Source organism: Heterodontus francisci, chromosome 42 (genome assembly GCF_036365525.1).
Source record: "Heterodontus francisci isolate sHetFra1 chromosome 42, sHetFra1.hap1, whole genome shotgun sequence".
NCBI lineage: Eukaryota > Metazoa > Chordata > Chondrichthyes > Heterodontiformes > Heterodontidae > Heterodontus > Heterodontus francisci.
In genome coordinates, this window is record NC_090412.1 from 9,349,429 (window position 1) to 9,375,515 (window position 26,087).

Below are 26,087 nucleotides of genomic sequence, written 5' to 3' on the forward strand. Positions count from 1 at the left end.
AAACAATACTTTAATTTACACATGTGCAACACTGTGATGTGTAGAATAATACCTTGGTCTAATATTTTTCCTTACATAATTTTTCATAGTGCTAGTTTTTGTCATATTCAGGATAAATTATTTCTAAATTGCCCTAAGGCTAGTGCATAACACACTCATCATGTTTTATTACTCACTCCACTCAGAATAGTTACTGACTGGGTCTCACTGGACAAATAGCAGTTGTCATATTTGGAGACTGCAGCAAAGCTACAAGAGCAGACTAATTATGAAAAATTCCTTTTTTTCTTCCACTTCCCCTTGCTTTATTTCTCTGCATCTTCCAGGTCGTACTCAAGGAGATAGATCCCCCACCGAGAATGCAGTTGTTCTTGCTCTGTAATAAGGATTCCTCACCCTGACACCACTGGTTAGGTCCTGCTATTGATGGATTCACAGGGGAAAGTTCATGCCTGTCCTCAGAATCAGACAGGCCACTCATGATGCTCGCCTCTCTCACTCGTAATCCAATGTACTCTGAATGCTACCTAAAGTCCACCTACACATCCCGCCTAGTACAAGGTTGTACAGCAAACTTAGAGGACTAAATATATTGTGAGATAGCCCTTTTGCATATGATGCTGATGTATTACTTTCTTCATGTATGTCTGACATTGGGAGAGTGGTGAGAATTAGTGGTGTATTGTGGATTTTCAGTCCACTATGTCTCTCCTACATCGTTCATCATTGTAGCCAAGTATGAAAGATGAGATTGCTTTGTTCATCAAAAGATTCATTTGATTCAATTCCTTTATTTAAGTGACAGCATTTTTCTTTTGAAGTGAAAAGAACTGACATCTTTCATTCTGAAGACTTCTAGGCTTGATGCAGACATTCACAGAGTCGGTACCTTCCTTGATATTCAACGTTGTCTTTGTGACATGTATTGTCAATCATACATTCGTAGTACTGTTGAGTTTGTCTGGTTACAGCAACATCAAGGAGTTATCAGAAACTGAACTGAAAATGGTATCCTACATGACTGTTGTTCTGTAAACACATTCGGAATGTGGCTCATCGGAACAGAAACCTGCTGCACAGCCAGAACATTACAATAAGATTGGTCAGAATATAAAATACAGCAAAGAATGACTAAAAGATTAATAAGGAGGGAAGAATTAGAGTACGAGAGAAAGGTGTCTAGAAATATAAAAACAGATAGCAAGAGTTTCTATAGATATTTAAAAAAGAAAAGAGTTAACAAAGTGCGCATTGGTCCTATAGAAAGTGAGTCTGGGGAATTAATAATGGAAAATAAAGCGATGACAGATGAATTGAACAGGTATTTTACATTGGTCTTCACAATAGAGAATACAAGTAACATCTCAGAAATACTGTAAATCAGGAAATGGAAGGGAGCGAGAAACTCAAGAAAATTACAATCAGGGAAGCAGTACTGAGCAAATTGTTGGAGCTGCGGGCTGACAAGTCCCCAGGACCTGATGGACTTCATCCTCAGGTCTTAAAAGATGTGGCTCGTGAGATAGTTGATGCGTTGGTTTTAATTTTCCAAAATTCCCTTGATTCGGGCAAGGTTTCATTAGATTGGAAAATAGCCAATGTGACTCCCAGTCAAAAAACCTTTTTCTCATTTTCAATATTTTTCTAACTAATAAATCAAAGTGTTCAAATAAAATGAAAGAAAAAACACAGCATTTAAAAAAAATTCCTATGCCTGGAAACGGCACGTTCAAAAATCGAAGAGAGCTGCACAACCGGAGGGGAGTCTGAATCCAGTGATGCATTGCTACCTTGAAAAGCAGGTGTTGTAGGCTCTGGGAAGACAGAAATATCCCATGGAGCAGAAAGGCAAAAGTTCATTTGGTCTTGAATCTCGCCATGATTACAGGTTATGAAAAGAAAGACTGAAGACTTTTTGACATTTTGAAGTTTGGAGACCTTGGTGACTTGCTGTCATTATGACCCGGTTGAGGTCAGTAATCAACTTTCAATGATGCTGGAGTGCACATTTGGCTATGAGAAATCTGTGATAAGCCTGTTGCTATTCCAATACTACTTCTTCACATCTTTATCCTTTTAGCAATTGGAAAGATAAATTCTGTCAGATCTCAATTTCCTGAACAGAATGGGATTTTGGAGGAGGGGGAAGGAGGCGGCTTCCTGGCAATCTGCCCTGAGGTATCGTGGTAGCCAAACTATAGATGCTTGCCCAAGGAACTGGAATAACTTTGCAGAGCACTCATGAACTGCTGGGTTTCTTTGGATTATGGCAACATTTCTTTAACATTTGATCTCATTGGCTGAGCTTCATATGGGCGATCCATTTAGCTGAACATTGTCTTGTTTTGGACATCTTGAACTCACAAGAACCACCCCTTGACCAGCTCTTCACACAATGGGCTGAATTCACCAACATTTAGGGACTTGATGCAGCTTGCTTGAAAACACAATCCATGTTGGGGAAAACTTGAACTGTCATTAAGATACTATTCATGAACATCTCACACAAAAAAAACTAGCCATTTGCAAGAAAGCTTGAACAATGATCAAGAATATACAAATGACTAGGCTGGGAAGTTCAAGAACAGATTGTAGATGCTTCACTGAGCTTTGCAGTGGCAGTTTCCTTCCGAAAATTTTTTAACATTTCAGCTCCATAGAGCTATTGAATAACTAGGTACAGCTGGCAGGTAACAAAGCAAATCCCATCATTCTAACACAAAAGAGTCACAACGAGCCGCTTGACAAAAGAATGTATTTCTAAAGTCTCCATGGAGGCTAAATTACCAACGTAAACTCTTCAGCTATTCATATCTCAGGAAAATTCAATAAGATCACAGGAGGTTCCCTATAAATTGGGCAGGATATCCAAAGGTAGAACAAAGAGGTCCAACCATAAACATTCCAGGTGGGTAACCTGGAATAGGACTTGAAGAAAAGAAGACACATTTTGCTAGATCAGTTTGACACACTCATAGGGAGAGGATTATCTAAGGGGAGTGGAGGGAGTGGACTAATTGCTGACCATCACGGATCCAACATCTTTCCTTCAAGTAGTTTCTGATGACTTGGGAACATCTTCTGATCTTGGCAAGGAGGCAGGGAGTTGACGCATCTTCTGTCATGTAGTTTAGTGTGTGTTAAGGAATGAGACACATGTTGGAAGAAGTGTAAGCTGTGGTAGTTTGGTAGTTAACTTACTTGTAAGTGGTTTAACAGGTTAGAACTCCTGCAGTTTAATTTTGCTTGATGTGCTACCTTCAAGATTACCAAATGAATACCAATGAATAGCACCTGTACAGGGCAACATTTCTGTTTGACTGCTAATACCTAGCAAACTTCCAGTTGAGTACAGTTGACCTAAAACAATGATCTACAGATACAACCAAGTAACAAAGCAGTTTTGGAGGCACTATAAAATTTTTTAGCAAAACCATGCTGTCTAAAGACCCTGATCCATTACTTCAAAATTCTTTAATCCTTTAGGAATTGTATTTTAGAGTTGCTCATTAGTGAATTTGCTTTGCTGTGTCTCGCCACTGGCTAGGCTACAAATAAGTAGCATTCTTAATTTGGAATGTGTTTACTACTTACATTTTCCACTCATGGATCTTGGCTGTAACGGGGTTACTTTATGTTCATGTATAACACTTACCTGACCTGACTTTCCAACTGCAAAACAACTGGGGTACTACCTGCTCTTATAGAACCTTCCACAGCTAATCTGGTCATCTGTAGGAGGCAGGGGTATAATCGATCTTTCAACATTTGTTCTCCAAGAACCTCAATTCTGCTTTGCCATGCATACACGCTCTCTTGTTGTAGTTTGATACATCAGCGGTTGCTTTTGGAATGACAAAGCTGCAGCATACATGGCGTTTGAAGCCTAAATGTTGTTTTGTGTTGAAGCTTACTCCCAAAACTGCAAGCAACATTAAACTAAGCACATAACAATTAGAAGCAAATTTAAATGGGGCAGATAGCAAGCAAGATGGGGATGATGAATGGGTTGAGAGTTCACACTTGTGCGAGTGCATGTACATCATAAAATCATGTTCAGTGCTTGGCTGTTTAACTAAAATCACCAAGGCGCCTGGTTAGCTGTGGGATCTGATCATCAGCGCCAGAGACAGACTGGAAAGGAAGATGAATCCACCCTTGCGCATGGCCCAGGATACGCACCCTACTTTAAAACTGTCAGTCATTCATCTTCATACTTGCGGCTGATTCAAGTAGGCAAGTTGAAAGCATAAATATTCAGATACAATCACAAATAGTGTGCAACTTCACTAAATAAGAACAGAAAAAGATTACTGGCTCCAGTTTGTCTGCAGGTCTGGTTTGTTACAAAGGTCTCTCTGACACAGGTTGATATCAAACACTGAGTCAGCATAAATAAAAACCTACCTTTCCCCTCCTCATCTTCAATGGTCGTATTGCAGCTCTCAGTTGATCCCTAGGAAACAAAAACAATTTTTTAAAAATACAAGAGCAATCTTCAACATTGCTCATTTATTTGAATGACTGAAGCGTACAAGATATGAGGAATATGGACCACAAAATAAGAAAAAGATGAGGTGTGTATTTTCCCTAAAAACTGATCTCTCTCAGACACACACACGCACGTGTACACGCAATTTTTATTTTCACTTTAGGAATGCGGTGCATAACAGTACATTTTATTTTTAATGTTTATGGTACTGGCCTAATCATGTTACTTGATTAAATCGCCCACAAGGTATGTTTTACAAACAGATAATCATCTTTAACTGGATCTGTACATGGAATTCAAGGGATTTTCGCAACCTGCAAGATGGATTTGCACTTCTCTGAGCAACACAAGTGATGTTTCCTCTGAGTTTCTTACTGAACAACTTATGGCAGGACTCACGGCAACACATTTTACAGCAAGCAGCAAAGCAAAGTCTATTCAAAAGGGTCATTACAAACTACAGCAAACAGTACTCATGAACAAAACTACAGCAAAGATCCCGATAAAAGCAGGGTGATTTCTCCAGCAAAATGCAGTGACTGGAGGATAGGTACATAATACAAATTGTGTGTGTAAAAATCAATCCCAGTTACTTGCAGCAGTGCAGTCTCTGATAGGAGGAATTACCCGACCATCTCCATTCTGGCCGGGAATTGTGGTGTTACTATAGGGAGCCATTACTGATGCTGCAGGTATAGCTATGGGAATCTGTGGCTTCTGAAACTCCATCTATTGGTGGATGTGCACAGCAGTAGGTGCAACTGTGCATCACAGAACAGTGACACCCAAATAAAGAGTTTAGTTTAGAGATACAGCACTGAAACAGGCCCTTCGGCCCACTGAGTCTGTGCCGACCATCAACCACCCATTTATACTAATCCTACACTAATTCCATATTCCTACCACATCCCCACCTGTCCCTATATTTTCCTACCACCTACCTATACTAGGGGCAATTGCTAATGGCCAATTTACCTATCAACCTGCAAGTCTTTGGCATGTGGGAGGAAACCGGAGCACCCGGTGGAAAACCACGCAGACACAGGGAGAACTTGCAAACTCCACACAGGCAGTACCCAGAAATGAACACGGGTCGCTGGAGCTGTGAGGCTGCGGTGCTAACCACTGCGCCACTGTGCCACCAGTGTGTGGCTTACTTAGCAAATTTAATACGATAGGCGTTTTGGGTGTCTTTGAGCGCAATTTCCTTCTTCTTAAACCCGTACTGAAGTTGGCTTCTTGCTGCTTTCAGCCACTCAGGAGACCTTTTGACATAATCATAGCTGTCAACCCAAGACATACTGTAATTCAGAGGTACCTGTAACTCTGCTTTGAGGCACAAGCCACTGTATTACTCAGCATTATAGCGTTTCTAAGATAATGTAATTATGTTGTAATATAAAACATTTTTTATTTAAAACTGGATAAATAATTTGGACAGAAGCCTCTTGGAATCATGTTAGATAGACATTTATTATGGGCACCAGGATTGAAGTAGCCAAGGGAAATAAATCAATGGCAAAGTATCCATGTACATCAGCAACTCCAACTTTGTTATAACAGGCTTGTTTGCAATGATGTCATTGCTTATCAAATCAAGTAGTTTTAGAATATAGAAATGTAAGTGAAAGGATCTTTTTTTAAATATAGAACTCTGGAACTTTCATTTGTTGCACAACCAGTTTTGTTCCTTTAATGAGCAGTGTAGAAAGCACACGATTAGGTGGATATTAAATCTGAATCCAAATTGGACCCTGGCACTTAACATACTTCACAAATACATTAATTGGACACCACGGCCAATTTGAGCGCAGTGTTTATTTGGCACAAGCACCTCTAGTTCGATCAGGCTGTATTAAGCAAAAGGCCTTTTACGTTCACATTTTAATTTTGATTACTAGTTGCAGGCTGCACTCAGCAGGCAGTTCAAATTGCAACTAAGGCAGGCCCGGAATAACCTGGTGGCTGGTCCTGCTCTGCTGCCGCCATAACTGCTGTAACTACGAAGCCTCCAGCACTAGGGAAGCGAAAGATAAACCTTCCCTTTCTGGAGATTCTGGAACTATCTGGGATGGTTGGAAAACCGACTGGCCCCTCCTTTCTTACTTATAATTTGCTAATTTTTCATTTGCTGTTACTTGAACCCTTAAACATTGAACAATTCTCATAGGATTTCTATATTTGTTCCTGAAGCAACTTGTAAAGTTAGTCCAGGTGATGGATGAAGAAACAGATGAGGCAACCTAGTGGCTGCTGACAGACCAAGAGTCACCTCCCTTCTTAAGAAATACTGCTCATTTCCCAAATGAATCAGAATACTAAGTTGGGTGTCCTTTGTTTTTATTTACCTTCCCAATTGAATCTTCCAATGTTAAATATGATGTTATTTTCATAGCGTTTTCCCACAATTTGAATTAGTTCAGGCACATCCAAGAGGTGGGTGAGGTTGAGCGCAGGACCGTGACCTCCAGCCGCCTGTTCATCTCTCATTGTCCATTACCCTTGGATTGAGGAAAGATTCTCCACTCAGCAACCACATTCCTCAACAGTCCCCTTGCTGGTTGTTGTGCCTGAACCAAGGACCATCCTGTAATCACTTGAAACATAGAAGGTGTGTGATACCTGAAGGGGGACAGCATTTCACACTACGTCCCCACACACAGTCTTCGAGATCTCGGTAAAACTATGTGCATGCTGCAACTGTGACAAGTGTTTTCTCAAAGGGATTCAGCTTTGAATCCAATGTGTGCAAATTTCAGCTCTCTAATAAAAAGAAATAGTCACCTATCATGTGGCCAAAATCCCTACAGTTCTGCTGCTGATGATGTTTGTGACATCGACTACATATAAATTATGCAATAAATGCCCAGTCATGGCCACAAATGTCAAAACTGTAACTTGTAATCCAGCACCATTAGGTTCGTGGTTGGAAGTTCTGTTTCGGCAGAGAATCATTGTCACCCAGAGTCAAACCACACAGGAAAGCTCTGGAAGCGTGCACATGCTAAGATCAGTCACAATGCAACTTATAAACACACATTAAAGGATTTGTGCAAAGGCACCAAGACTGTGGCAGCTTAGGACGGGTTTTGAAAATTTCAAAGTATGACACAGTCTGACATTTTCCAGTTTTAATGGATTTTTTTTTTAAAAATGAGAGTTGCAAATTCAAAATTGAACAGCTTTTTCACTCCCTTTAAGGCTTTGACTCCTTGCTAAGGTATGGTTCCCTGGACATTAAAATGGCTGTTATTCACATTCCGACTCTAAATGAAACTTGGCTCTTCAACCATGAGTGCCAAACCCATTCACGCCATTGCCTAAAGGCATGCTCTTTCCAGGATGGGGGATAAACGGATTGCAAATCAGGAGCTGGAATGTTGGTTGATATTTTGTTCCTTTTACTGGCCCTGAGATAATTCATGCAGAGATTTAGTTAATTATCCCCCAGGATACAAATAATTTTAATTGGAGCTGCTATGGGTGGAAAAGAGCTGTTGCCTCCTCCACCTCTGCAGCCATCACAGTGACAGTGCTTTGGTACCAAGCCAGCCTTGGTAATGCAAGTCACAGGCTGTGGAAGGTTGTACTCCATCCAATTCACTGCATCACTGTGCTTCAAATAAGCAGTAGCTCTTATCCAACAAATACTCCTTGTGATGGGTAGAAAGATTTGTTTGCTGTTCTTGAGATTTGCCAAAGGGAGTTGTATTTCTTTTATTGTTGGGTTTGTAGGCGGTTAACACTTCTAACGCATCTGTACCTCGTCATTTGCAAAATGGACCATTAGTTAATGGCTTATAGGAATTTGCTGTTGGCTGCAAGATGGAAAATCATAACCATTAACCTTTACAGAAATCCTGCAACTATCTTTAAAACATTAAAAGCATCATTCCCTAAAGTAATTGTCACTACTTAAAACAAATCCAGGTCTTAGTTTCACGGGCTATTTTCAAGGTTTATTTGAAATATTATTGTAATAACGACTTGCTCCCCAGTGTCTGCAACAGTGGCTCACCTCTGTAAATGTCTCATATCAGAGAACAGAACTGTTTACAGGCTGTGCTGTAAAGGTATTTGTTACAGTGAATTCCTTGCGAAGATTGATGAAAATCTTCAGGTGGTTTTTAGTTACGAAGGGCAGGAATGCACTTTTAGACAACAGCCCGAGAAGCTTTGAGACATATTCACACGCTTATCAGCTTAAGGAAGACAGGCTACCAGCATCTTATTGTCTTTCCTTAGCCATGTTTTTGCATCATTGTACTTTCTGCCGAATTTAGACACCAGCCTTCTGCCTTTAGCCAGCGTGGCTGTATGACTGTGATGAGCTTTTTCCCACTGAGAGAAGGCAAACTGAAAGAAACAGTAAAATAAAACATACAGGCACACATGTGCACATGCTGATGATAATTATTTTGCATCAATTTTGGGTCACATTTCAAACCAATGCACAGAACACAAAGCTTTATCAAAACACACGCTTTGGCTTCGAGGCCCTCGCGGACAAGAAGTCTAGGGAGGGACTAACTTTCACAGCAAAAAGACTTGCATTTCTATAGTGCCTTTCACAACCTTAGGATATCCCAAAGAGCTTTACAGCCAATGAAGTACCTTTGAAGTGTAGGCACTGTTGTAATGAAGGAAACATGGCAACCAATTTGCACACAGCAAGCTCCCACATACAGCAATGAGATAATGACCAGATAATCTGTTTTAGTGATGACAGTCGAGGGATAAATATCGGCTGGGACACAGGAGAACTCCCCTGCTCTTCTTCGGAATAGTGCCCTGGAAACTTTCATGTCCATCTGAGAGGACTGAAGGGGCCTTGGTTTAACATCTCATCTGAAGACAGCACCACCACAGCGCAACACTCCCTCAGAACTACAATGGAGGGCTTGATAGGATAGATGCTGAGAGGCTGTTTCCCTTGGTTGGAGAGTCTAGAAGGGGGAGGTCATAGTTTCAGGATAAGGGGTCGGCCATTTAGGACTGAGATGTGGACAAACTTCTTCACTCAGTGGGTTGTGAATCTTCAAAATTCTCTACCTCAGATGGCTATGGATGCTCAGTCATTTAGTATGTTTGAGTGAGACTGATAGATTTTTGGACACTAAAGAAATCAAGGGATATGGAGATAGGACAGGAAAGTGGGGTTCAGCTAGAAAATCAGCCATGATCTTATTGAATGGTGGACAGGCTCGAGGAGCCATATCGCCTAATTCTGCTCCTATTTCTTATGTTAAGTTGGCCCTCTTCCACAGTTGGAAATACCGACCCCAACATAACAATGAATTGTTACCTGGATGGGACCAGCTGACTCACCACAAACCGGGGACAGACCTTGGACTGCCCAGGAATGTATGGATCAGTTTTAAACTGGGCACGGAAGTAATGGGCCACGCCAACAAAGCTGAAGTTGAAGGCCCTTTATAGCCCTTTAACAGAAGGCAAATTGTACCAATCCTTACTACAATTAGACCTCCAGGAATGAAAGGAGGAATATATTAATAAAGCAGATCTATGGTGAAGAGTATAGAAAGTGGAGGGGAGAAATCAAAAAGGAAATTAGGAAAGCAAGGAGAGGGCATGAAAGAATATTGGCAAGCAAAATCAAGGTGAACCCAAAGATGTTTTATCAATACATTAAGAGTAAGAGGATAACTAAGGAGCGAGTAGGGCCCATAAAAGACCAAAAAGGTAACCTATGTGTAGGAGCGGAAGATATTGCTTTGGTTCTTAATGAATACTTTGTGTCTGTCTTCACAGAAGAGGGGGACGATGCAGCTCTTGTAGTTAAGGAGGAGGAGTATGAAGTATTGGATAAATATAGGGAGAGAGGAAGTATTAATGGGATTAGCATCCTTGAAAGTTGGTAAATCACCAGGGCCAGATGAAATGTATCCTAGGCTGTTAAAAGAAGCAAGAGAGGAAATAGCAGAGGGTCTGAACATCATTTTCCAGTCCTCACTGGATACAGGTGTGGTGCCGGAGGATTGGAGAACTGCTAACATTGAACCTCTGTTTAAAATGGGAGCGAAGGATAGACTGAATAATTGCAGGCCAGTCAGGCAAATTATTGGAATTTATTCTGAGAGACAGGATAAACTGTCACTTAGAAAGGCACAGATTAATCAAGGATACTCCGCATGGTTTTGTTAAGGGAAGATCTTTTTTGACCAACTTGATCAAATTTTTTGAAGAAGTAACAAGGAAGTTAGCTGAGGGTAGTGCAGTTGATGTGGTCTACATGGATTTTAGCAAGGCTTTTGACAAGGTCCCACATGGCAGACTGGTTAAAAAAATAAAATCCCATGGGATCCAGGGAAATGCAGCAAGGTAGATACAAAATTGGCTCAGTGGCAGGAAACAAAGGGTAATTGTTGACGGGTGTTTTAGCGACTGGAAGGTTGTTTCCAGTGGCGTTCCGCAGGGCTTAGTACTGGGTCCCCTGCCTTTAGCTCCATATATTAACGATTTGGACGTAAATGTAGGAACCTGATCAAGAAGTTTGCGGATGACACAAAGATTGTGTGGTAGAAAGTGAGGAGGATAGCTGTTGATGGCAGGAAGATATTGATGATGTGGTCAGATGGGCAGAAAAGTGGCAAATGGAATTCAACTTGGAGAAATGTGAGGTGATGCATTTGGGGAGGACAAACAAGGCAAAGGAATACACGATTAATGGGAAAATACTGAGAAGTGTAGAGGAAGTGAGGAACATTGGATTGAATGTCCACAGATCCCCGAAGGTAGCAGGACAGGTCAATAAGGTGGTTACGAAGGCATATGGAATTCTTCAATAAAAGCAAAAAATGCTGGAAATACTCAGCAGGTCTGGCAGCATCTGTGGAGAGAGAAACAGAGTTAACCATTCAGGTCAGTGACCTTTCATCAGAACTGGAACTGGCATATGGAATCCTTTCCTTTATTAGCCGAGGTATAGAATACAGGAGCAGGGAGTTTATGCTGGAACTGTATAGCTCATTGGTTAGGCCACAACTTGAGTACTGTGTGCAGTTCTGGTCACCTCATTGTGGGTGTAATTGGATGTAAGGATGTAATTGCACTAGAGAGGGTACAGAGGAGATTTACAAAGATGTTGCCAGGACTGGAAAACTGCAGCTATGAGCAAAGGTTGGATAGGCTGGGGTTGTTCTCCTTGGAACAGGGAAGACTGAGGGGAGATCTGATCAAAATTTTGTACATTTCTAGGGCCGTGGACAGAGTGGAGGTGAAGGCCGGAATTTTACATTGCCCCAGCAGGTCGGATGGTGATGTGGGGACGGCATAAAATTGAGCGGCAGGCTCCGGGAGGCCTACCCGCCCCGATTCCACCTCTGGACAAATTTAGGAGGTCTGGCGGGGGGGTGGGAAACGGCCACTTAACGGCCACTTAAGGGCCCTCGCCCTCCACGGGTATTTTACCCGTGGCAAGCGGGTGTGCTGGGGATGTGAAAGGCCACCCAGCGATAGCTGCCAGCCTTTCTGCGCTCTGTGGGGGGTGGCATGGCAGTTGGTGGGCACAGGGTGCCCGATCGATGGCTCCCCTCGCCACCCACCCCCTGGATCCAAGATGCCCCCCTACCCCCAAGCGACCACCGTAGCCTCACCAGGGCACGACCGATCCTCCTGATGAGAAAACCCAAACGTACCCACACTCTGGGCTCCATGGTGTCAGCTGGGCTGCAGTCCCAGCAGTGGCCACCACTCCCAGTGGCGCTGCTGAGACTAAGAGCTGGCCGGCAGCTCACTGAGGCGGGACCTCCTCCCTCAAGTGGGTGGAAGTCCCGCCTCGGGCCAATCTGTAAAATACAAGACGGATCCCCAGGCTGGGCGGAAGCAGGCTCGTCACCGACATTTTGGTCGGAGTCCGGCTCCCGTCCGCCCACTGTAAAATTCTGGCTGAAGTGTCTATTCACCTTAGCAGAGAGGTCAGTGACGAGGGGGCATAGATTTAAAGTGATTGGTAGAAAAATGAGAGGAGAGATGAAGAAAACCTTTTTCACCCAGAGGGTGGCGATGGTCTGGAACTCACTGCCTGAAAGGGTAGTTGAGGCAGAGACCCTCAACTCATTCAAAAGGAGCTGGATATGCACCTCAAGTGCCGTAAGCTGCAGGGCTAAAGACCAAATGCTGGAAATTGGGATTAGAATAGGTGGATCGTTTTTTGGCCGGCACAGACACGATGGGCCAAGTGGCCTCTTTCTGTGCCTTAAACTTTCTATGATTCTATGAAAACCTCTGCAAGGAACAGATGGCTAAATTGATGCAGACGTATTCAGTACAATATACATTATATTAAATTCAGAAAACATACCACCTGAGAGATCCAGTATAGGTTGTAAAAGTGATTCAAAGCATACAAAAACACAAATTCTATAATATTGATGTTTGCTGAATTTCAAAACACATTATCTCTAGGTGCAATTTCCTAATTCAATTCAAAGGCTTTTTTTTGGCAAATTAGCACTTTCATATAAGAAAACATCCAAAACAGCAGTGTACTCAAGTCCCTATGACTAATGTGTTGGAATGCAAGCTGTTATACTCAGTTACACACCTGGGTGAATAATGCTGGTTCTAGTGGAGACACGGCTGATACATCTTAAAGGATGTTCTTTTACCATGGCTTCGGGGTGTTGAGCTGATACTTAGGCAACCACGCAGGTTTTATACTAATGACTGATTTTTTTAGTTTTGGTTATACCAGTCATAGGAATATTGAATTGTCAGCTATTTAAGCTCTCAAGTAACAGGGTGGGCCCATTTTTGTGCAAGCCAGTTGTCCAAACTATGACCAGGATGGGCAAGCCTTCTTCATGGCTGAACCCTTACATCAGGGAGCTGATAGTGAGGGAGTCCTCAAGTCATTGAGTTATCAGAGAGGAAGAGGGGAGACATGATCAGGAATAAATGGATCACAAAATATAATCCTTTCCCAACAATTTTGGAGTAGCTCCCTGGCAACACAAGAACTTCCGTTAGCGATGACATCATCTAGACACCTTTAGCCAATTTTGAAGTATTATTTGGCTTGTTGGGGCATGCCCAATTGTATCTCAAACCTCACACAGCTTTTGAAGTCAGGCACATTTGTTTTTTTTGACAGTAATGATTAATATATGGAAGATGTAAAAAATCTGCTTAGGTTACTTGACCAGTGAGTCAGAAGAACATAAGAACTAGGAGCAGGAGTAGGCAATTCAGCCCCTCGAGCCTTCTCCGCCATTCAATACGATCATGGCTGATCTCATCTCGGCCTCAACTCCACTTTCCTGCCCATTCTCCATAACCCTTTAACCCATTTCTCATTAAACCAGCCCCTCAACAGAAAGAATTTTAAGGAAATGTAACAGAACATGTTGCAACATACGATTTATTAAGAGATATAAAAAAAGGAACATACACTCATTTCCTGAGTGTCACTTTGCCTCAGTTGATGGCAGTCTTGCCTCCCTAGTCTTAAGCTCCACTCCAGGGCCTGAGACTGACACTTCAGTGTACTACTGAGGAACTGCTGCTCTTATTGGAGGTCTCATCTTTCAGATGAGGTGCTAAACTGGTGCCTTGTTTGCCTGCCACAGTGGTTCAGGATGATGTTGAAGCTCCCTTGCTTGGCACTAGGTGGAGATGATGGGGGATAGTCCCAGTGCCCTTGCCAGCGTTGGTCCCTTAAAGACCACCATTAAAATTAACTGGCCATTCATCTCACTGCAGCATGAGATCTTGCTGTGCACAACACTGTTACCAGGTTTAACCACATAACAATCACTGTGCTTCAAAGTATTTCATTGTGTGATCAAGTAGTGACGCCTTAGTATGGTACGTCAATTTGAGGGTGCCTATAACTTAAACAAAACCCAAGTTATTTATTTGGTTTGGTTCATGGGGACTGTCTTTCAATGAGAGCAACATCTGGTGATTGTACTTCCAAGTATTTCATTGATGCTGGGTTTAGTGGGATGATTAAGCAGCTACCTCTGAGCTTGTGGGTCTCACTCAGCTGGCTAAACTTGCCGGATTTACTGAGGCCGGTTCTCTTTTTTTTTTAAATATGTAAACCAGCCTTAGTGAATCTGGTGAGGTTACCCCGGGCAGCCTGCCACCAGCTTCTTCAGCAGGAGGAACTGGCACTGCTAGCACCCCCACTGAGCCCAGTATAAAAGCAGCTTTAGTGTTTCACAAGATCAATGATACTGTCATACCAGTCTAAAAGAATTCACGCAATGCCAAGATTTTTGAACTGCGGCTAATCATCTTAACCAGACTCGACTAAGAAAGTTTTCAAGTTCCTTGTGGTTTTCCTACATTACTACACTTCAAAAGTATTTTATTGGCTACAAAGTGCTTTGGGACGCCCTGAAGTCATGAAAAGTTGCTGTATAAATGCAAGTCTTTCTTCTTCGAACATAAAATATTGATGTCTTATCGCACAGAAAGCTATGGTGTCCGATTATGATGGAAGTGGGGTAGCCCTTTGAAGATGACTTGCAGAGCCACAAGCAAGATGCCACAGCAGTAGTGCACACCTCCCCTTATTTGCTACCAGTCACAGACAAGAGGTACTTTCAAATCACTCCACTGTAGGCACCTTTTCCAGCTTCATACCCAAAAGCATCAGCTATAACTTTGTCATTAGTAACCATCCTGTCAGTGTTTGCTTTTGTCTGGCATTCCCTTCCTGGATCCGAAAGCTAGGTCGACCCCCTCCTTTTGGATTCTGCCTTCAGTCTCCTATTCTAAAACCGAATGCCATCTCTGACTCCCTCCTGTCTGGGTCAATGAATTCTTCATCCTCAATGTAAAGAGCATTGAAGTCACTTTTATATCTTAAGCCAGATTCCAGGCATCTGGTGTTCCGTGAGCCGCTTACACCGTTAAATCTGGTTTCCGTCAAACTGAGTCCAGAATTCCGAATAGATCTACAGAAACCAGATTTAATCGTGAAAACGCTTTGAGCCAACTCCGGGAGTAGAAGTCCCTTGAGTTCTTCTCCTGAAGAAGAGGAGAATGATAAAATTGCACGGTTGACGTTCTTGCGTGAGGTAAAAATCGGCTAGCTTCACTAATCCATTCTCAGCATTTCCATAAATTTCCTTAAAATCCAGGTGCTCTAGAAAAGTGCAATGTTGTTCAACGTTGTAACTATCTACAGGATGCACTGCAGAAATACAAGAAGCTTACTTCAACAGCAGCAGTGACTTACATCACCAGGATGGACAAGAGCAGCAAAGTGAGAACCCTATCATCTTTAGCCCTCCCTTCTAAGTCACACACCATCCTGACTTGGACATACGTCATCGTTCCTCTATCATTGCTGGGTCAATATCCTGGAATTGCAATTCGATCCTACCTGACACCACTGTTACCACAAGGATTGGAGTGTTTCAAAGAGATGAGCCCTCACTACCTTCTTTGGGAACCTGGGGGTCAGGCAATAAATCTAGCCTTGCCAGTGTGGCCCACTTCTCATGAACAAATAAAAATGAAATTCCCATCCGTTAAGTGGAACAGAACACATTATTCAAAAATGTATATACAATATTGTGGAATTTCATTTCATACTGATAATGGGATCCAGCTATTCATTTCACTTCCCTGTTGCATTCGTAATTCAAATGCCAAGGTGTGGAACTCTCCAGCTTGGCTGCTCCTTGATGTTTGCAGTTATGACAGAAAAAAGATTAAAATAACTCACTCTCCCACTAGTTAAGGCTTCAAGCTCCATGGTTACCGAGGACTGTAAATATTTAACTGTTTAACCACATTGCGAGGTTGTAGACTCTTTTAGTAAAAGGGGTGCTCGACCAACTTCAATCCCAAGACTGTGGGCAACTCGCCATTGTTACTGGCACTGAGTGGTACACCTGTAATGCTAAGCTTTGACTCTGTGACACTATTTAACCTGTACTTGCCACTAATTTTAAGATCGTCACTTGGAGGGCAGTCAAGGTGGCGACTAAACAACTTCAGATAAAACTACCTCATGAAAATAAATAGTACCAATCAATCTGGTCTTTGCACTTTCATTATTAATTCATTAACATTCATTATTAATCCTATGTAACAGTATAATTTAAATACTACATTTATTCATAGAATCACACAATACAGATGGAGGCCATTTGGCCCCTCATGCCTTTGCCAGTTCTTTGAAGGATCCAATTAATCCCACTTCCCTGCTCTTTTCCCACAGCCTTGCAATTTCTCCCCTTCGAGCATTTATCCAATTTCCTTTTGAAAGTCTATATTGAATCTGCTTCCACCATACCCTCAGCAAGTGCATTCCAAATTGTAACAATTCGCTACGTAAAAAGTCTCCTCATCTCCCTTCATGTGCTTTTTCCAATTAGTTGAAATCTGTGTCCTCTGGTTATTGATAACCCTTCATAATTTTAAAGGCCTCTATTAAATCTCCCCATAACTTTCTCTGCTCGAAGGAGAACAATCCCATTTTCTCCAGTCTCTCCACACAGCTGAAGTCCCTCATCCTGGGTACCATTCTAGTAAATCTCCTCTGCATCCTCTCCAAGGCCTTAACATCCTTCCTAAAGCATGGTGCCCAGAATTGGACAAGATACTCCAAGATGGGGCCTAACCCCCTGTTTTATAAAGCTCTACCATGACTTTGTTGCTTTTGTACTCTCTGCCTCTATTTATAAAGCTAAGGATCCATTACTTGCAGCATAATACTTGGTAGGAAGGTGAATGCTTTTTAAAAGTTTGATTATGAACATTCCTTCTGGCTCCGCAGCACTTCCAAAGGTCACTGACATCACATGATTGACCCCAGCCCCTCCCTCTCTCGGGGCCTACCTTCTGGACGCAATGAGAAATTTGATGAAGTTGAAGAGTTGTAAGTGAAGGTGCTGTGTGGGGGTAATCTCAGAGCCTGGATATTTTATACATAGTGAGGGTGACATCACTAATTGCTGCTCTTTAAAGCTTGATCCCCCGACACCCACCATAAGTATTACATTTTCAATAAGAAAAGACAAGGTTCAGTAAACACAAATAAATCACAGGAATTTCAAACGTGTGAACAGTTCTCATGACTATTATGAATAACAGACTTCAAACTGGTACCTTAATGCCATCTGTGGGATTATGGACTACTGTTGTCTGTGGTTCCTGAGTAGATGAGACAGAACAAAAAAAAGAGCTTTAATGGATAAATCTTTCAACCCAACATTCAGTGACAACTGTCTTTTTTTTTTTAAACAACAGGAACAAAACTACAAGTTAATTTTTTTTTAAAAACACATTAAGCTTTAAAAACGCATTGGTTGATCCCTTCTTACCACACATTTTTTAAAAAAGCATTGTAATGGTAGGTTAGTTCTGAGGATGTAACAATCTCCCTAAAACACCTCGAGCCTTCAACCTCCAGTCAGTGGACAGCTGGCTTGAGAAGTTCATTGTTAATCCTTCCATTCTTCAGCTACAGATTTCTAACTAGCTGCAAGTATGAAATTGCCAAATCCCGGAACTGCGACAGCCATAGTGATTTGAGTTCACAGAGCACCACATAGCAGAGGAGTGTGTCTACTTTGGAAATATTGAGTCTTGGTAATTGCCAACTGACCCAGTTGGGCGATATGGGCAAAATAGCAAGGGATAAATTAAACGTTAGAAAATTGAAGGATCTTGGATGACTTTATCCCTACATCTACTGAATTTGTTATTTGAAAACGCTCAAGACCTGTGTGACATAATAGCAGATTGAGGTTAAATTCTAGAAGTTAAAAAAAAATCAGGAATTCTGCAAATCTGAAATAAAAGCAGGAAATGATAGGAATGCTCCGCAGGGGGACTGGCATCTAAAGGGGAAAGGCAGATTAATGTGTAGGTTGTTTTGTGTTGAAGGGCCATGCATGAACTGTTACCTGCTATTCAGTTTTTTGGATGCTGACGGACTTGCTGTGTCATTCCAGCAGTTTACCTTTTTTAATTGAAGTTTATGCTCTTTCCATTGATCAAAGATGGGAGCAGAAATGATTTTAGTAGAGTGAAAACGAAGGCTAATCTCATTTGAATTAATTTCGCCTCAAGGAGTTTGCAACCTTTGCAGTTATACTGTACCCTTAAGGTACAAGGTCAGAAATTACACTGAGCGTTACAATGAAAACCTTCTGTCTACTATTTCAATGGAGACCTTTATTTTAGCTGAATTAGCACCTCTTAAACTAGTGGGCAGAAGGATTTCAGTGTGTTAAGTGGTTATATACAATATCATCATCCAATGTAATTCCTAGACTATAAATACAAGGTTACTTCCAATGCTTTGTCTCTTTAAGTGACCAACATATTCAAAAATACTGAGGTATCTTCTTTTGATCTGTTTGTACCTGTATGAACTTTTAATGTGATAAAAAGAGTGAACTGTGCTGGCTCAAAAATGTACCCAACTATCTTTTTCACCTTTTTCGTTCATAGAAAGATTTGGCTAACGATTGCTATCACTGCTGTTAATGCATAACCACCTGATGTGACAATATCACATTCCTCTGTGTGATTTTAAATGGAAGGCTTACCATCTAGAGATACTGTTTGAACAACCTGTGATCTTAACCATTGCTCCTATTTTCTCTGGCAGCATGTGCTGGTAATGGAGGACAGCTGGGAGCAGAGGTAGTGTAGGCTGGTGCTCAGGGTGGGGATTCCCCTATCGATACATGGCCTGTACCCCTCAGGTCTACCTGACTTTCCTCCCCACAATCCCGGACTACAGCAACCTTCTCTACTTTGCCAGATTTCCCGTGCTTCGCTCCTTTGCCATTCTGCTGCAACAATTTAGACCTCTTCCAGGCCCACCATCACTTTTGAATCACTCCTGCCCTTCCCACTTATCACAGATATTCCCCGATTGCTCTTTTCCTGTCTGCCCTTTCTCTGGCTCTGAGCTTGCTCAGAAGCTATTAATTCCCTCACATCTTCCAGTTCTGATGATAGGTCAACCACTTGAAACATTAACTCTTGTTTCTCTCTCCACAGGTGCTGCCTGATGTGTTGAGCATTTCCAGCACTTTCTGTTTTGATTTCAGATTTCCAACATCTGCGGTATTTCGCTTTTGTTAAAATAAATGTTCCTTTCAAAATAGCAGAGCGGGGAAGTTGATTTAAACTTGTTAATGATTTTCAGCTAACATCGCCGACAGTCACTTCTGTCCTGTACAAACTGGCACGAAAAGAAACTTGGAGCTTATAACCCAACAACATTCAGCCCACACCCAGAGGAAAGGGGCAAAAATACCCCGCCAGGTTTCTGACCACAGTACGAACTGTCCCTGGAAAAGTAAACACAAGACACACAATGTGACTGCACTGAAGCAAAATTACAACACGAAGGTAATGAAAGAAGTCAGCAGGTACCATTGTGGTTGGTGAAGAAATGTTTTCCTTTGGGGCGCTGACTATGTTGTTTTTGCTGTTGTTTGTCTGTGGCTGTGCAGAAAACAGAAGGGTGTTTAGCTTTCATAAACGAATGGAAACACGGTTACACCAACCAACTTAGAACATGCAGATACAGCAATGTCCAATTGCCTTCAGGTCCTGATTCAGCTGCACTTGGCTGCCTTCAAGTTTGGGGGGGGGGGGGGGGTGGGAATGGTGGAAGGAGGGGGCACGGGATGAAAAATATGAAAAGAGAGTTTTTTTTTTGTTGCGAGGTCAGCTACTATATTTACCAGCCATTTATCCATGATTATTAATACCAACTAAACCGAGCCCAGCTGACTGCAGGGTTCCACTGCACCCTGAAGAGTTGCACAGCTGCATTTCAAGGATTGCTGTACTTCAAGGGATAAAATCTGTCTGAACAAAGGAGTTAATCCCAAACGACAAGATTGTTGCAGTCATACCTCACAGTTCATTCCGTCTTTGTGTTGGGGCACACAGATTTTATAAAACATTGATTCAGCTCCCAGAACTCACATTATCTTTTATCTACATTACAACAATGACTATGCCTCCAAAAAAAATGTAATGAGCTGTAAAGCACTTTGGTATGTTCTGAGCTTGTGAAAAGTACCACATAAATACAAGCTCTTTCTTTATATTGGTGAGTGAGTGTATCTCTTACTTTGGAGGGTTCTTAAAAACTAACACCAATTATTGCCAATTGTTTATGTACCTGACATTTTACACAACCTCTCGACAGACAGCAAATACTGTTTGCTTCTGGGAGAAAATTCATGAATGCGTTAAATGTAGAAACTCAAGCTTTAACCCTCTAAGGTGTTCAGTAACAGCTTTATAGTGCTGTTTTGGGGTGAAGGGCACATTTGGGTGGGATGTGCACTGACTGTATTCGAGGTAACTGTCATTTGTCAACCATGATTCAGCTGGTAGCACTCTCGCTAGTGAGTCAGAAGGTCGTGGGTTCAAGTCCCAGAGACTTGAGCACATAATCCAGGCCGACACTCCAGCGCAATACTGAGGGAGTGCTGCAGTGTTGGTGGTGCCATCCTGAGAATGAGACATTAAACCGAGGCTCCGTCTGCCCTCTCAAGTGCACGTAAAAGGTCCCGTGGATGAACAGTGGGAGACTTTTCACTGGTGTACTGACCTATACCTATCCCGCAACCAAGACCGATATCACATTGCTGCTTGTGGGATCTTGCTGTGTGCCATTTGGTTCCTATATTCCCTACATTGCAACAGCCGCTACACCTCAAATGTATTTAATTGGCTGAAAAACGCTTTGGGACATGCTAAGGCCATGAAAGGCGCTATATAAATGCAGGCCTTTCTTTTCAATCTGTTTCCTGTACAACACCACTGTAGAGACTCATATGATGTGTCAGACTGCAGTTATACTACCACTTTCCTGCTGATGCAATGCAGTTTCCGATGAATGTTGGTGCAAAAATGTGACAGTGTAACTTCTGATTAGACATGTGAACATAGTAAAGCAAAGCAGCATTAGACTTCCCATTTCCAAGGAGCTTTGAGTTTACACTGACCTTAGTATAACCCTCGTCCAGTACAAATCTGTCTCTGAAAGGTGCCCAGTTGGATTCACTATACCTCATGGCTTCCCATGGAAGCTTTTGAAACACAAAGAGAAAATGGTCGTTCCCATCCTGCACTCAGTTGCTGAGGAATGGGAACTCTAATCTTTCGTCTAAGCACATATGAAGAGATTTGCTGCCCCTGCACCTACAATCCAGGAGCATAGGAACAGGAGTAGGACATTCAGCCCCTCAAGCCTGTTCTGCCATTCAGTGGCTGTTCTGTATCTTAACTCCATCAACTAGTCATGGTTCTGTAACCCTTAACACCCTCGCTCAAAAAAAATCGATCAATCTCAGCTCTGAAATTTTCAGTTGTTTCCCCCAGCCTCAACAGCCTTTTGGGGCAGAGTATTCCAGACTTTCAGGACCCTTTGTGTGAAGAAGTGCTTCCTGACATCCCTGAATGGCCTAGCTCGAATTTTAAGGTTATGCCCTCTTCTTCTGGACTCCCCACCTCCAGAGAAATTAGTCTCTCTCTATCTTCCCACTCAACTCCTTTAATCATCTTAGACACTTCAGTGGGATCACCCTTTAATCTTCTACACTCCAGGGGACAAAGTCCTAGTCTATGCATTCAGTCCTCATAATTTAACACTTTTAATCCCAGTAATTTACAGCCTGAGCTAAGTTTTCTGATCTCAGTTCAGTGATTATAACCTAAAATACCTTTCAGAGTAACCCAAAAATTCAGAGTTGGGTTATCAGATTCATTGAACAATATAAAAGGGCAGGCTTATTGCATCATTCAATACTTCCCTCTGGCTAAGCACATTTATAGGCATTACTACTGCATGTTTGATTGAAGGTATACCAGCATAGTGGGGAAAGTCTTTGCTCGAGTCGCTCTAAACAGGCTCCAGAAGCTGGCCGAGCACGTCTACCCTGAGGCACAGTGTGGCTTTCGAGCAGAGAGATCAACCATTGACATGCTGTTCGCCCTTCGTCAGATACAGGAGAAATGTCGTGAACAAAAGATGCCCCTCTACATTGCTTTCATTGATCTCACCAAAGCCTTTGACCTCGTCAGCAGACGTGGTCTCTTCAGACTACTAGAAAAGATTGGATGCCCACCAAAGCTACTAAGTATTATCACCTCATTCCATGACAATATGAAAGGCACAATTCAACATGGTGGCTCCTCATCAGACCCCTTTCCTATCCTGAGTGCCGTGAAACAGGGCTGTGTTCTCGCACCCACACCTTTTGGGATTTTCTTCTCCCTGCTGCTTTCACATGCGTTCAAGTCCTCTGAAGAAGGAATTTTCCTCCACACAAGATCAGGGGGCAGGTTGTTCAACCTTGCCCGTCTAAGAGCGAAGTCCAAAGTACGGAAAGTCCTCATCATGGAACTCCTCTTTGCTGACGATGCTGCTTTAACATCTCACGCTGAAGAGTGCCTGCAGAGTCTCATCGACAGGTTTGCGGCTGCCTGCAATGAATTTGGCCTAACCATCAGCCTCAAGAAAACGAACATCATGGGGCAGGACGTCAGAAATGCTCCGTCCATCAATATTGGCGACCACGCTCTGGAAGTGGTTCAAGAGTTCACCTACCTAGGCTCAACTATCAACAGTAACCTGTCTCTAGATGCAGAAATCAACAAGCGCATGGGAAAGGCTTCCACTGCTATGTCCAAACTGGCCAAGAGAGTGTTGGAAAATGATGCACTGACACGGAACACAAAAGTCCGAGTGTATCAGGCCTGTGTCCTCACTACCTTGCTCTATGGCAGCGAGGCCTGGACAACGTATGTCAGCCAAGAGCGACGTCTCAATTCATTCCATCTTCGCTGCCTCCGGAGAATACTTGGCATCAGGTGGCAGGACCGTATCTCCAACGCAGAAGTCCTCGAGGCGGCCAACATCCCCAGCTTATACACACTACTGAGTCAGCGGCGCTTGAGATGGCTTGGCCATGTGAGCCGCATGGAAGATGGCAGGATCCCCAAAGACACATTGTACAGCGAGCTCGCCACTGCTTTCAGACCCACCGGCCGTCCATGTCTCCGCTTTAAAGACGTCTGCAAACGCGACATGAAATCCTGTGACGTTGATCACAAGTCGTGGGAGTCAGTTGCCAGCGTTCGCCAGAGCTGGCGGGCAGCCATAAAGACGGGGCTAAAGTGTGGCGAGTCGAAGAGACTTAGTAGTTGGCAGGAAAAAAGACAGAGGTGCAAGGGGAGAGCCAACTGTGTAACAGCCCCGACAAACAAATTTCTCTGCAGCACCTGTGGAAGAGCCTGTCACTCTAGAATTGGCCTTTATAGCCACTCCAGGCGCTGCTTCACAAACCACTGACCACCTCCAGGCGCTTATCCATTGTCTCTCGAGATAAGGAGGCCAAAGAAGAAGAACTGCATGTTTGATTGAAGGTATACCAGAATCCGCCACTGTTTGAAAAAGAAACCTGAACTAATGTGGGAAAGAGCTCCTTAAAACTATGAAATCGACAAATTGCATCAGTTCCCTCTAATCAGATAATTTTTTTTTATTCATTCATGGGATGTGGGCATCGCTGGCCAGGCTAGGCCAGCAATGGGGAGGCGGTGGCATAGTGGTATTGTCACTGCACTAGTAACCCAGGGTATTGCTCTGGGGACATGGGTTCAAATCCCACCACAGCAGAAGGTGGAATTTGAATTCGATTCATAAATCTGGAATTAAAAAGCTAGTCTAATGATGGCCATGAAACCATTGTTGATTGTTGTAAAAAAACCCATCTGGTTCACTAATGTCCTTTAGGGGAGGAAATCTGCTGTCCTTACCTGGTCTGGCCTACATGTGACTCCAGACCCACAGCAATGTGGTTGACTCTTACATTCCCTCAAACGGCCTAGCAAGCCACTCAGTTGTATCTAACCGCTATGATAATTTACCTGCATGTCAAACTTTAGTAACTGATGGATTAGAGGAAGGATGTCAGAAACAAATGCGAGCATCATTCAGCAGGAAAAGCTTTTTCAACAACTATTTGGCAAAGGATGAAGGAGAGTTCTCAACTATGCAAAACCCTTTCTCCTATCCAGTTCAATTAATTGGAACCAAAAGCCAGGGGTGAGGTGTAACTTGATGCTTGTGTAGACTAGTTTCTTTGAATATTCTTTGATAGTACTTCTCTTAAACTAAAACTGTATTCTATTTTGCCATTAGTTAACCATGTATCAAAAGGACTAATGATACCAGCTACCTTGGCAGTGGATTAAATTTAATTGTCACTCCAGGACAAACACAGGGCTATGGTATTATATGGAGTTGATGACTGTGAACACACTTTGGTCAATTACAGGGCCAACATTCACCCACAAGGCAAAGGAAGACACTGAATTCATTCACATGAGTGTCTGATGACCGTTCTGGGTATATGTCGAGGAGCAGTTGGCACCTCTGCAAGTGGTAACAATTTCAAATGATGCCACAAAATGCACGCCCAAGATGTGTCCCGACAGTTTCAGATTGAACACATTCCTGAAAATGCCTATGTCTTTAACGATTATTGTTAAGTGGTCAAAGGTTTTTTTGCTTCAAGGAGCAGTTTCCTTGACCATAGTTCACAGTTTTGGATAGTCTGAGGTCTTAACATTTTGGCTACTCCCCCTTTGCTCTCCCCATGATGTAGCCCATTAATGCACTGACTAGCTTGGAAAGCTGCAAAGCTTTCTGGCAAGTGCAGTTTCTGTCATATAACCATTGTAAAAATTAATTACCAATGTCCAAAAAACACTCCAAAACCAGATTATCAAAGTAAAGGATAACAATTTGCATAGTAATTAACAACAGCTACACTTGTCAGTAATTTAATGTGGTCAATTCTAGTTAAAGGCATCTTTAATCCATGCACAGGAGTTGAATTTATCCAGGGATTTCCTGTTGAATCTGTTTAGATAGAATTCCTCATCTGAGAACATTTTCTCCAATCAACTTTAGTGTTCTCTTCCGAATTATCGATCATGAAAGCATTGTGCACATTACTGCTTGGGATATTAGTACTGGGGCAGCAGCTTTTTCTTTTTGTAAATCTTTTTGTAAATTAAGGACTCCCAAGTCTTTACAGTGCTTCCTGTATTCTGATCGCACAACGTGGCTTAACCCTAGCTTCAGAGAATCGCCCTCTGCCGTGTGATTGTAACAGTTGCCATGTTTCCATGCCAGCCAACCCTTGCGGTTTCTCATCGTCCAATTAATGCTGCTTGAGTAGCCTCCATCATGTGGACCCTGAACCACTTCATGTGGGATCCTTGCCGCTGTGAGCGAGGGAACTTTCACCGTGTTGGTTTGGACTCGACTCCGGTCCCCATCCTAGATCACCATCCTAACCCCACCACTTCCTTTTCATCTGATATCTTCAAACGGCTAATGGTTAATTTAACTTGCGATGTGCCATGCGGATGCCTCACCAAGTCTGCGCGAAAAGTTTCCTGCATCACTTCTGTTTTGTTGGTTCAATTCGTTCCATAATTAAAAAATGGACAATTTCATTGCCAATCATTTCTTGCCAGTTATTATATGATCCCATCATAATACTACTTGGTAAACTTGGCTTGTTTGCTTACCAAATTGAACCGTGCCAGCGAGGAA

General features: G+C 42.6%; 1 protein-coding gene across 3 annotated transcripts in view; it reads right to left on the reverse strand.

Moving 5' to 3' along the window:
- The window catches only part of camk2g2 (calcium/calmodulin-dependent protein kinase (CaM kinase) II gamma 2), a 346,094-nt gene that overhangs the window by 40,819 nt on the left and 279,188 nt on the right, over positions 1-26,087 (reverse strand). For 2 of the 3 annotated variants that reach the window (XM_068020524.1, XM_068020526.1), the window contains exons 14-16: positions 19,871-19,942; positions 17,585-17,629; positions 4,408-4,456 (exon numbers count right to left, since the gene is read on the reverse strand). In XM_068020524.1, coding sequence (XP_067876625.1) covers positions 4,408-4,456; positions 17,585-17,629; positions 19,871-19,942 — 166 coding nt within the window. The remainder of the gene's footprint in view (positions 1-4,407; positions 4,457-17,584; positions 17,630-19,870; positions 19,943-26,087) is intronic. The other variant, XM_068020525.1, reaches the window with a different exon arrangement.